The sequence below is a fragment of the Scyliorhinus torazame genome, chromosome 11 (assembly GCF_047496885.1).
Source record: "Scyliorhinus torazame isolate Kashiwa2021f chromosome 11, sScyTor2.1, whole genome shotgun sequence".
Lineage (NCBI taxonomy): Eukaryota > Metazoa > Chordata > Chondrichthyes > Carcharhiniformes > Scyliorhinidae > Scyliorhinus > Scyliorhinus torazame.
This window is the reverse complement of record NC_092717.1, coordinates 17,913,349-17,926,317: the sequence shown is the minus strand read 5'-3', so window position 1 is coordinate 17,926,317 and position 12,969 is coordinate 17,913,349. Positions and strand designations below refer to the sequence as shown.

At 53.9% G+C, this 12,969-nt stretch overlaps 1 protein-coding gene across 1 annotated transcript in view; it reads right to left on the bottom strand.

Annotated features, from left to right (window-relative positions):
* The window catches only part of ofcc1 (orofacial cleft 1 candidate 1), a 210,887-nt gene that overhangs the window by 78,536 nt on the left and 119,382 nt on the right, over positions 1 to 12,969 (bottom strand). Inside the window, exon 10 of the mRNA XM_072468662.1 lies at positions 2,040 to 2,199. Coding sequence (XP_072324763.1) covers positions 2,040 to 2,199 — 160 coding nt within the window. The remainder of the gene's footprint in view (positions 1 to 2,039; positions 2,200 to 12,969) is intronic.

Sequence of the window (12,969 nt, the reverse complement as noted above, 5' to 3'; positions counted from 1 at the left end):
AATTAAAAGTTAATGGCGTTTAAATGCAAATACTGCAACTTAGCGTGCGAGCTTGTATTTATCAAATTGTTTTGCACATATCATTAATTTCAAATAATTAAATTAGAGCAACAAAATAAACTCATCCACATCTCATGAAACATGTATTCTACATATACATTCCCAAAACCAATTCTTGCTAAACATTTTGCAAAGTTCAAACCACAATGGAGGATAAACATAGATAAACACAGCAGCTATCGTATTTCCAGAATTCAATGTTGCTTTCATCCCACCTGCAAAGTTCAAGTGGTGACCAAACTTTAATAAGTTATGATAATATATAATTCTGGTTGTAAATTGGTTATTTTCTCCGCAGGGCATCATTTCGGCTTGATCAGAGGTTTTAACGGAGTATTGTGTATTATATTGCAACACTAGAATAGAAACATGGGCCACACTGAACTTTGGAAATGATGCACCATCTGTGTCTCGAAGAGGGAAGATGCAACAACAGTGTGACATTAAATCAGTAAATAACAAAAGATAGCTTCCTATCATTAGCACAATAACAACAGAAAAGGAGAGTCTGAATCGCGAACTCTGATGTCTAGTGGTCACTGACCAGGGCATTGTGAAGTGACTGCGGATTTTCATGAATCTGTCACCCTTAAAAACAGCAAGTACTCTAGTTTCCGTTACAGAACTGTGGGGCAAAACTGTGCCCGATGTTGTTTGTAACACAAAATATGAAATCACTTCGACTTTACAAAGGAAGGCCGGCATTTATACAGCTTTGCATGACCTAAGGTCGTCCGAAAGTGCTTTACAACCGCTGAAATACTTTTGAAGTGCAGTCATTGTTGCAATGTAGGAAACATTAAATGAGTTATAAACCTTGATTACAACTGCAATCAGAGGGATTTCATTTGAACGTGTTTGTCACAAAAATGGCACAGCATGATTACCTAATTAAAATGTAATTAACTTCTAGAATTTGTTTCCTGCAGTCCCATCTTTGTCATCCAATGCCATTATCTTGTTCTTGAGTATTGGTGGGTGGGGACACGTCCCTGAATAATGGTGAATTTATGTGGACAAGGCAAAGTCAGGTGACACTGGATCCGCTGATCTGAGGCCTTGCAGTTGAGAGAGACGGCCAAGAAAACTCAATCAAAATCACCATTGGGGCTACAGTTCAACAACAAGCACTCACTTCCAGCAATCATGTCGGTATCCAACCCAACACCCCTTTCCAAAGGGGCTGCTGATGTGACAGTACAACAGCGAGCCTGATTGTCAAGATGTGCTGCTGGATTATGGAGTGGAACCTGTTTTCAATGCATTATCGTGCGGCGTGCCCCACTTTGAAAGCCGATTTTAAAGCTGGCAGATCGAAGCTGAGGTTGCCAATAGGATGGGTGGAAAGGCAAATAGCCATGGGCTTTGCGGCTGACCTCTGCAGCTGGGGCCCTGTGGTAGAACCGGGGGGAGCTTTTCGTGGTGAGTTTCTATGGGTGTTAATAGATGAAGGTGAAGTTCATAGAATTCACAGTGCAGAAGGAGGCCATTCGGCCCATCGAGTCTGCACCAGCTCTTGGAAAGAGCGCCCTACCCACCCTATCTCCATAACCCAGTAACACCACCTAAGGGCAATTTTGGACACTAAGGGCAATTTAGCATGGCCAATCCACCTAACCTGCACATCTTTGGACTGTGGGAGGAAACCGGAGCACCCAGAGGAAACCCACGCACACACGGGGAGAACATGCAGACTCCGCACAGACAGTGACCCAAGCCGGGAATCGAACCTCGGACCCTGGAGCTGTGAAGCAATTGTGCTAACCACCATGCTACCGTGCTGCCCAAGTTGGATTTGTGAGATACTATGAAGCAGAAGATTCAGCTTCATATTTAGCACAATTAAGAGAGATGATCTGAGGTATCTAATGAATTGAGGGTGGGGGTGGGGGAAGGGGGCTGCTTTCTTCTCTGATGGGGATCCAGTGCATTGTTATATTTCAATTGGTAAACTGATTCCCGCTGGTTTGCTCACTCACCTTTCTTCTCTCGCCACTGATCCCCCTCCATTGCTCTGTCTTTTTTAATATGTAGTTCAGCTCTTGATTTGACATCTCCAAGTCCAGGGGTACAAGAAATCTCTCCTCGGCGCTGTGCAGACGGTAGAAGACATCTAGCAGCTTCCCACTGTTGCGCAGCCTTCAAAGTGGTTCAAAATTCATTCATAGTTATTCACCTCACATCTTTGTGTTTAATATTATGCACACAAACAAGGAGAGCACAGTCCCAAAAGTCCATCCTGCATTCCTCGGGGCATTGGCCTCAGAGTTGGATGTTATTTAAAATTTAAGGGAACAATTCTAACCAGTCAAACTTCTGGGCTCCGCACAGCCTACCTGGGAATAGCATCATTTTGTACTTAAGGTGTGACTATAAAATCAATGCAATGTTTAAAAATATATACGGTACCTCTTTAATATGTAATTAAAACTGGAACAGCAACACAGCCCATCTATGTATAGCCCCTGAGGCACCTTTATAGAAATAGGTCAAACAGCGTGTCACGGGTTCCACTGACAGCCAATAGGAATCAGCTGCATCTGAAGCCAAGATGCGTCAGTGTCCTAGATTTACAACAAACCATTGCACTGTGAGTGGCAGAAGCCATTATTTTTGGCTCACATTTTAATATCGGTCACTTAGTTAAAGCAGATAATCTGCAGTAACGGTGTGATATTGATATTAGCGGGTAGATGGCCAAGTTCAGCAGTAGCGCCCGTGCCTGACATTAAAAGAATGGGAGAGGTGTACATTCGAACACCGAAGCCCAGAGGTATTGTCTACCTATTCTGAATGCTTTAGTGTGTGTGTGTGTTTTTTTTTCTTTTAAATTTTGTGTGTTGTTTATTAATCCTCTGCACTTGTCAGCCCGCTCGTCCCACTGCTTGGCAAGGACAAATAGGGTTAAGGACTTGTATTCTGGAGCCTCACTGTTAATTAAGGGTTGTTACAGGAAACCATTTTTGAAGGAAGCCAGCGAATACTGTGATCTAAAATGACCAATGCCTAGCTGCATTTGTCCAACATGCTCCTTTAGTATTTCTCACCAGAATAAGTGATTGCGCACTAAATCAAAGGGCACAAAAATGCTTATTTAAATGCTGTATATACATATGAACATTCCATTTGCACATCAAGCGCATCCTCACAGCAAGAAGCCTGCCTGTAACCCTTTAATTGCTTTGTCTTATTCCACGTTGAGGCAATATCAGAAAGAAATGCTACTCGAGAAGAGAAATATTCAATCCTGTATTAAAAACAACGCGTGGGATACTCCGGTCACTGATGCTGAAATCGTGTTCGGTGGAGAATACCCGGGCGGCAGGATTCTCCGACCCCCCGCCGGGTCGGAGAATCGCCGGGGGGCGGCGTGAATCCCCCCCCTGCTGGCCGCCGGATTCTCCGGCACCGAAAATTCGGCAGGGGCAGGAATCGCGCCGCGCCGGTCGGCGGGCCCCCCCCCCCTGGCGATTCTCCGGCCCGCGATGGCCCGGAGTCCCGCTGCTGCCACGCCAGTCCTGCCGACGTGAATCAAACCACCTACCTTATCGGCGAGACTGGAGGCGCTGGCGGGCTCCGGGGTCCTGGGGGGGGGCAGGGCGATCTGGCCCTGGGGGGTGCCCCCACGGTGCCCTGGCCCGCGATCGGGGCCCACCGATCCGCGGGCGGGCCTGTGCCGTGGAGGCACTCTTTTCCGCGATGGCCGATGCGGAAGTGACCCCTCCCCTGCGCATGCACGGGAATTATGTCAGCAGCCGCTGACGCTCCCGCGCATGCGCAGACTTCCGCCGACCGGCGAAGCCCTTTCGGCCCCGGCTGCCGTGGCGCCAAAGGCCTTTCCCGCCGGCTGGCGGCGCGCCAACCACTCCGGTGCGGGGCTAGCCCCTCAAGGTGAGGGCTTGGGCCCTAAAGGTGCGGAGAAATCCGCACCTTTGGGGCGGCCCGACGCCGGAGTGGTTCCCACCACTCCATCCCGCCGGGACCCCCCTCCCCCTGGGTAGGGGAGAATCCTGGCCCTGATTCCGACCAAATTGGGGGTGCTCCACTCTCACAATACTTCGCCCCCTCCAAAGCGGCTTTGTCGCAGAGGTACGTATTGACAGCTTCAAGACGTTGCGTGCGGCCCACCCCCCCAGTGCTCCGCCTCCGACAGGCCAAGTTCCCGACGGCGGGGGTCTCTCATGGTCTCACTAGTCGGGAACTCGGCGTCGCTGCTGCGGACTCAGTCGGGGGAGGGCCGATCCGCAGGCAGGGGGGACTTTATCAGGAGCTGGGGGTGCTGTTGGGGGTTGGTCCGGGGCTCGCGAGCCGGCCAAAGGGGGACACTATTTCTGCAGGTCGGGTCCCATGCTGAACGGTGCGACCGCTGCTGGCCACCACCGTGCGCACGCACGGCCATTGACCCGGCAATGCTTCGGGCCGTGTCGGCAGCTCGAGCCGGGTGCTCTACGCAGTCAGCATGCTAGGCCCCAGCTACACGGAGGATCGGTGGCCGTTTTACGCCAAACGTTTGGGCGTAAAATGCCACCGTTCCCACGCTGACGTGAGGACATAGCCTCACAATCGGAGCATCCAGCCTAAAATTTAAGTTAATAGCGAGTGAAATAATATCGCACCGGGGATGCAATTATGGCCCAGAGTAGGTTTCTTTTGCTATTTCTAATAAACTTACCTAATTTCTGCACAGTGACTCAGTTGTACTGAATAATTGGTTTCGGGAGCAGGGTGGCGCAGTGGGTTGGCCCTGCTGCCTCACGATGCCGAGGTCCCAGGTTCGATCCCGGCTCTGGGTCACTGTTCGTGTGGGGTTTGCACATTCTCCCCGTGTTTGCGTGGGTTTCGCCCCCACAACCCAAAGATGTGCAGGGTAAGTGGATTGGCCACAATAAATTGCCCCTTAATTGGAAAAAATTAATTGGGTACTATAAATTTATAAAACAAAAACTAAATAATTGGTTCTGTTTAGACACTTGTTTAAATGAAAAACATTGGACAGAGAGAAGAGTCTTTCAACAAAGATGATAAATGGGATGGGAGGGATGGTGTTTGTGTCCCTTAAACCTTATGGACAAGGTGTCAGCTTGAGTTACTCTGGTAATGAGACAACCCCCCCCCCCCCCCACTCCCCCAATCCAACCCCCCCCCACCCCTAATACAGCGCCCCCCCTCCTCCCAATACACCAACCATCACCCCACTCCCCCCAGGTTCTCTGGCAATGCTGGCAAGGCTTTAGTCTTCTATCGCAGATAGGAGAAGGGTTCGCACCCACATATTGTCAGGGTAAACCAGCGACCAGTGCCAAGGAGAGAGGTTCCGTGGGATGAGGAGTTCAATACTCACTTCTCAGCTGGAAAGATTGTTTTGGATGTCCTCGACAGCTGAAGAGCAAGAATATTAGAATCATGGAAGGTTTCCAACACATAAGGAGGCCAATCAGCCTGTCAGGTCGGTGCTGGTTCTCTGCATGTTCAACTCACCTAGTCCCAATCCCCTGCATGTTACAGGTAACACTGCAAACATTCCCTCTTCAGATAAGGAGTGTGAAGGAAGAGGAGACAGGCGCAGCATACTTGCCTTGATTACATCAGGATTGATGGTCACTATCAGGATTGCCAATCACCATCAGAATTGACAATCACCATCAGAATTGACAGTCACCATCAGAATAGACAGTCACGGCTTTTGGAGTAAGTGCAGGTGTTTGGAGAGAGTGTTTGGAGTGAGTGCTGGTGTTTGGAGTGAGTATTTGGAGTGAGTGCTGGTGTTTGGAGTGAGTATTTGGAGTGAGTGCTGGTGTTTGGAGAGAGTGTTTGGAGTGAGTGCTGGTGTTTGGAGTGAGTATTTGGAGTGAGTGCTGGTGTTTGGAGTGAGTGTTTGGAGTGAGTGCTGGTGTTTGGAGTGACACCCCAGCAGGAGAGCGCAGGGTGCGATGAGCGGCGGCCCTGACCGAGCAGCGGGGAACGAAGCGGGGAATGAAGCGGGGACCGTCCGACCGTCCCCATCCCCATCCCCCCCGGCGGCGACCACCACGAGGCAGGAACAAAGAGGGTCTCCAGACCAGAAGACACACTCTCTCTCTCTCTCTACCTGGGTGAGTGAGGGAAAAGGAAGGAAAAAAGAACTTTTGCAAAAACAAAACGCTGAAAAGAAAACTTTTAAACTTTTAAAACTTTTTTAAAAAAATTATTTTTGCACTTTTCTTGTTCTCACCCAAAACAAGTTCACCTGAGAAGAATTTTATAAACGAGGGAAAAATCAAGTGGTAAAGGAGAGAAGGGAGGGGAGAAGAAAAAGGGAAGGGGGGGAGAAAATAAATAAATAAATAAATAAGGGGGGGGGGGGAGGAGAAGAAAAGCGGGGGGGAAATGCCAGAAGGGAGCCAAAGCAGAGGGAGAAGGGGCACCAGAGGCAGACGGGACAATGGGCGAGCCAGTTCAGACGTGCCAATCAGCGAGCAAAGCGGCAGAACGGAAGTATCGCCGCATCAAAAAGAGCTGGGCAGACAGGTGCATTCTCCCCGGGGCCAGGGGGGAGCTGGAACTGGAAGGCAGCCTTTGCCGATGCGCTGAGGGGACATCAGCAGGTAAACAAGGCAGAGGCTGGGGCAGACGTAGAGGCCGCAGTGCAGGCCCTGGGCAGAGCAGAGGAGAAATTGGACGCCCAATGGAAGAAACTGGAAGCCCAAGAGGCGACCATCAAGGAGCTGGAGAAAGCAGCGACTGACGTGAGCGACCGGATCACGGCCCTGGAGAGGGAGATGGCGAGACTGGGCACATCACAGGGGAGCCTGAAGGGCAGAGTGGACGACCAGGAAAACCGCTCGAGGAGGCAAGATGTCAGGATAGTGGGCCTACCAGAGGGGATCGAGGGTAGAAACCCCACGGCATACGTGGCCGAGATGCTGGGCAACTTAATGGAGAAGAAAACCTTTCCCAGCCCACCAGAAATGGACAGAGCACACCGGTCGCTGCGCCCGAAGCCCAAAGCAGGGGAACACCCGAGAGCAGTTATAGCTAAACTGCACCGGTACCAAGATAGGGGAACAATCCTACGCTGGGCCAGGAAAAACAGAACCTGCAAATGGGAAGGACATGCCATTAGAATTTACGAGGACACTGGGGCAGACCTAGCCAGGAGACGGGCCGAGTTTAATAGAGCGAAAGCTGCTCTTCACAAGAGCAACGTACGTTTTGGTATGCTGTACCCAGCGAAACTCTGGGTCGCATACCAAGAAAGAGAATACTTCTTTACAGCCCCCGCCGAAGCAAACAAGTTTGTCGAGGAACACGGGCTGGAAAACCACGAGCGAAGGTAGAAATGAGGGGCCCCTGGCAGGGGGCAACAACACGGAGGGGAGGGGTGAGACAACGCCAGGCCCCCCCGCCACGGCGAGCGCACCCTGAACTAAGAACAGACCACTGCCCGAGGGACCGCTTCAGGTGGGAGACCAGGCCCCAACACGAGGGAACGAGAGTCGCGGAGAAGGGAGAGCAAGCATGAGGAATGCAGGGTAGGATAGGGGAAGAGCGGCAGAAAACCGTAGAGGCCAGGCAGGGGAGAAGCGAGACAGTAACTCCCGAGAGTGGGGCCACCGTACTAGCGGGAAAGCTAGCGCCGGGGGCATGCAACAAAGCAGGGCCGCAGCGCGCCCCCAACAGGGGGAAGGTGCCAGGCTGGAGGTGGGGGGGACCACTCAACAGAGACGGGAGAGCAAACTGGGACAGGAACAGGGGAAAGCGGGACAAAGAAGGGGTACAGGGAGAGGGGGGGGAAGGGGAGTGACCAGGAGGGGGGGGGGGGGACACAGGGAAGGAGAGACCGGGGAGGGGCGACACAGGGAAGGAGGGACAAACAGGGCTAGAAAAGGAATTGGGCTACAATGAGCCACAACCAAGGGCTCAAGACAAGGAATCGCTGCAAGCACCCACCCAGTACGGTCTCTGGGCGAAGGGAGACCCCAGAGTGCAGGGGGCTACCCGCATGGCGGACGCACAGTGGGCGGCCATGTCGGGTGCCCCCGGGACAAAGGGAAACCCTGGAGCGCAGGGACCCAACCGCATGGAGAGAGCAGTGACAGCGGCCATCCTGGACGACCCCCTAACAAAGGGAAACCCCGGAGGGCAGGGGCGCGTCCACCAGGTAAGTATGGTTAATCCCACAGGAGTGAGGGGGTAGAAGCCCCCCACCAGGCTAGTCACCTGGAACGTAAGGGGACTCAACGGCCCAGTGAAGAGATCCAGAGTCTTCACCCACCTAAGAAATATGAGGGCCGACATAGTCTTCCTCCAAGAGACACACCTGAGAGAGCAGGACCGACTGCGGGTAAGAAAGGGCTGGGTGGGACAAACCTACCATTCCTGCTATGGGACGAGGGCCAGGGGGGGTGGCGATATTGATCGGCAAGAGGACGATGTTTAGGGCGACAAAGACGGTTACGGACCCAGGGGGACGGTATATCATGGTCAGCGGGGCCCTGGATGGGGCACCTGTAGTACTAGTTAACGTGTACACACCCAACTGGGACGACACGAGCTTCATCAAGAAGACCATGACAGAAATCCCTGACATAGCGACACATCAACTAATCATGGGGGGGGACTTCAACTGTGTACAGGATCCAAAGACAGACAGATCAAACCCCAAAACGGGGAGAACCTCAAGCATGGCAAGGGAACTCAGTCACTTTATGGAACAGATGGGAGCGGTGGACCCCTGGAGGTTCGCCCACCCGGGGGAGAAGGAATTCTCCTTCTTCTCCCCAGTCACAACGTATACACCAGAATTGACTTCTTTGTGGTGGGGCAAACTGTGCTTCCGGGGATAGACAAGGTGGAATACTCCGCAATTGTGATATCAGACCACGCTCCACACTACATGGACGTGGGCAGGGCCCAACGCCCCACACGGAGGTTGTACATCACCCTACTAGCGGACAAGGCCTTCAACGAAAGGTTATCACGGTCCATTGCAGAGTACACAGAGAACAACCAGAACGGGGAGGTCTCACCCTCCACGTTCTGGGAAGCACTAAAGGCCGTACTAAGAGGGGAAATCATTGCTTTCAAAGAGCGAAGAGATAGGGAGGAAAGGGTGGCGAGGCAGCAGCTGGTCGACTCCATACTGGAGGTAGACCGTAAGTACTCCGAGGCCCCGACCGTAGAGCTCCTGGCGGAGAGGAAAGAGCTACTGATGCGACCATCAATTCACTCGAAGACACGTGGAGAAGTAAACCGTGGTTTTAATCAGCTTAGAACTGAGCCTGCCTGTGACCGGTACAACACTGAAGGCGGCCCCGCAGGTCAGCAGCTCCTATACTTCCTGTAAAGGGGGTGGAGCCATGGGCGGAGCCCGTACATGCCCCAACATATCCCCTGTGGGTGGAGCCACACAATGGCCCATAGGTAGAGCCCACAGGGTTAATAACCTAACACAGTGCACTGGTGAATTATCAGTAATTATACATTCACCACATTCACCCCCTGTTTAAAAATGAAGTCCGGCGGGGGTGAGGGGCTCATAGATTCAGTCGGTCCGGTGCCCAGATTGTACATTGCGACCGCCGAAGCACTGGTGTTCCAGCCGCTTCGGGTAGCTGTGGAACTGGGCCTCCAGCACAGGCGTGGACTCCGGGAGCGGCTCTTCCGGAGCTTCATTCATGTGGACCGGTGCAGCGGGTGGGAGGGAGCGCGGAAACCATATAGGGGTGGGGGCGCTGAATATGCGAGGTTGGACGGGACATAGTGTGGGGGATGCAGTAGTGGGAGTGGTGTTGGAGCCTGCGGGCGCCAGGTCCCGGAGGGAGACGGTATCTTCCCGGCCATCGGGGTGTTCGATGTACGCATAGTGTGGGTTGGAGTGCTGGAGCTGGACCCTCTCTACCAGGGGGTCGGTCTTATGGCTCCGAACATGTTTTCGGAGGAGGACTGGACCCGGTGTCATCAGCCAGGGCGGAAGCGAGGCCCCTGAGGTCGTTCCCCTAGGGAAAGCAAACAAACGGTCATGAGGAGTCTGGTTTGTGGCCGTGCAAAGGAGGGACCTAATAGAGTGGAGCGCATCGGGGAGGACCTCCTGCCAGTGAGAAACTGGGAGATTCCTGGACCGCAGGGTCAGTAGGACGGTCTTCCAGACCGTCGCGTTCTCCCTCTCCACCTGCCCGTTTCCCCTGGGGTTTTAACTGGTAGTCCTGCTCGAGGCGATGCCCTTACTGAGCATGTACTGTCGCAGTTCGTCGCTCATGAACGACGAGCCCCTGTCGCTGTGGACATAGCTGGGGAAACCGAACAGGGTGAAGACACTATGCAGGGCTTTAATGACAGTGGGGGTGGTCATATCAGGGCAGGGGATGGCAAACGGGAAGCGGGAGAACTCATCTATGATGTTAAGGAAGTACGTGTTGCGGTTATTGGAGGAGAGCGGCACTTTGAAATCGATACTGAGCCGTTCAAGGGGCCGGGATGCCTTTACCAGGTGGGCCTTATCCGGTCGATAGAAGTGCGGTTTACACTCCACACAGATTGGGCAGTCTCTGGTTATAGCTCTGACCTCCTCGGTGGAGTAGGGCAAGTTGCGGGCCTTGATGTAATGGGCGAGCCGGGTGACCCCCCGGGTGGCAGAGGTCATCGTGGATAGCCCATAGTCGGTCATCTTGCGCGCTGGCGCATGTGCCGCAGGACAGGGCATCTGGGGGCTCGTTGAGCTTCCCAGGATGATATACTATATCGTAGTTATAGGTGGTGAGTTCAATTCTCCACCTCAAGATCTTATCAGTCTTGATCTTGCCCCGCTGCGTATTGTCAAACATGAAGGCAACCGATCGTTGGTCGGTGACGAGGGTAAACCTCCTACCAGCGAGGTAGTGCCTCCAGTGCCGCACGGCTTCCACGATGGCTTGGGCTTCCTTTTCGACCGAGGAGTGTCGAATTTCGGAGGTGGTGAGAGAGCGCGAAAAAAGCGCTACCGGTCTGCCTGCTTGGTTTAGGGTGGCGGCGAGAGCGACCTCTGAGGCATCGCTCTCCACATAGAAGGGGACGGACTCGTCCACCGCGCGCATCGCAGCTTTGGCGACGTCCGCCTTGATGCAATTGAAGGCCTGGCGAGCTCGGCTGCCAGTGGAAAGGTGGTGGCCCTAAATAGTGGGCGGGCTTTGTCCGCATACTGGGGGACCCACTGGGCGTAGTTGGAGAAAAATCCAAGGCACCTCTTCAGGGCCTTGGGACAGTGAGGGAGAGGGAGTTGTAGGAGGGGGCGCATACGGTCAGGGTCGGGCCATAGGACCCCGTTTTCCACGACGTAGCCGAGGATGGCTAGCCTGGTTGTGCGGAAAACGCATTTCTCCTTGTTGTAGGTGAGGTTGAGTTTTTGGGCGGTTTGGAGAAATTGGTGGAGGTTGGCGTCGTGGTCCTGCTGATCATGGCCGCAGATGGTGACATTGTCCAAGTACGGAAACGTGGCCCGCAGCCCGTACTGGTCCACCATTCGGTCCATCGCTCGTTGGAACACCGAAACCCCGTTCATGACGCCAAAGGGGACCTGGAGGAAATGGAAAAGGCGGCTGTCTGCCTCAAGCGCCGTGTAGTGGCGGTCCTCTGGGCGGATTGGAAGCTGGTGGTATGCAGACTTCAGATCCACCATGGAGAACACGCGGTAGTGCGCGATCTGATTTACCATGTCTGCAATCCGGGAAAGGGGGTACGCATCGAGTTGCGTAAACCGGTTAATGGACTGGCTGTAATCAACCACAATCCGGAACTTTTCCCCGGTCTTGACGACCACCACCTGAGCTCTCCAGGGGCTATTGCTGGCCTCTATGACCCCCTCCCGCAAGAGACGCTGGACCTCGGACCTAATGAACGTCCTGTCCTGCATACTATACCGCCTGCTTCTGGTGGCTACTGGCCACCAATCGGCAGTGAGGTTTGCGAAGAGGGGGGGGGTCGATTTTTAGGGTCACGCAGCTGCATATGGTGAGCGGGGGCAGGGGCCCCCCCGAACTTAAGACTTAGGCTCCTGAGGTTGCACTGAAAATCGAGTCCTAAGAGGAGAGGAGAGCAGAGGTCTGGGAGCACATATAGTTGAAAATTAGCATACTCAGCGCCCTGGATCGCTAGGGTTGCAGTAGTGCACCCTTGGATTTGCACCGAGTGCGACCCAGAGACAAGGGATATGGTTTGTTGCATCGGGAATATTGGGAGCGAGCAGCGTCTTACCATGTCTGGGTGAATGAAGCTCTCTGTGCTCCCGGAGTTGAAAAGGCAAGGTGCCTCGTACCCGTTAACCCGGACGGCCATCATGGAGCTCCGGAGGTGCTTAGGTCGCGACTGGTCCAGGGTGACCGCGCTGAGGTGTGGGTAGCCGGCGGTGTGATCGGTGGTGCTGGTGCGGTCCCGCGATGGCTGTCCGTGTAGGTTGTACGCGTCGAGCGGCGTAGCAGATGGCGGCCAAGATGGCGGGCCCCGTTGGTCGAGCGAGGCGGACGGTGAGGAAGATGCCGTCCAAGATGGCGGCCCCCATGAGTCGCAAATGTTATGCGGAGGCGGAGTCGGCAGACACGTTGCCACCTTGCGGGGTCTGCGGGCCTGTGAGTCTGTGGATCGGGTCTGTGAGTTTGAGTTCTTAGACCTGGCCAGGCAGACCTTGGCGAAGTGTCCTGTTCGCCCGCAGCTGCTGCAGTTCGCATTGCGGGCCGGGCAGTGCAGTCGGGGGTGTTGGGACTGGCCGCAAAAGTAGCAGGGTAGCCCCCCATGATGGCCGGGCGGCCGCACGGCACAGGCCTGGGGTAGTCTCGGTTCGGGGGCCCACGAGGGGGTCGCGTGATCGGCCGGGAACGCAGTAAGGCTCTGAAAAGCGGCATCCAGAGAGGTAGCCAGTTTTACCGTGTCGTCCAGGTCCTGGGCAGCCTTTTTTGAGCA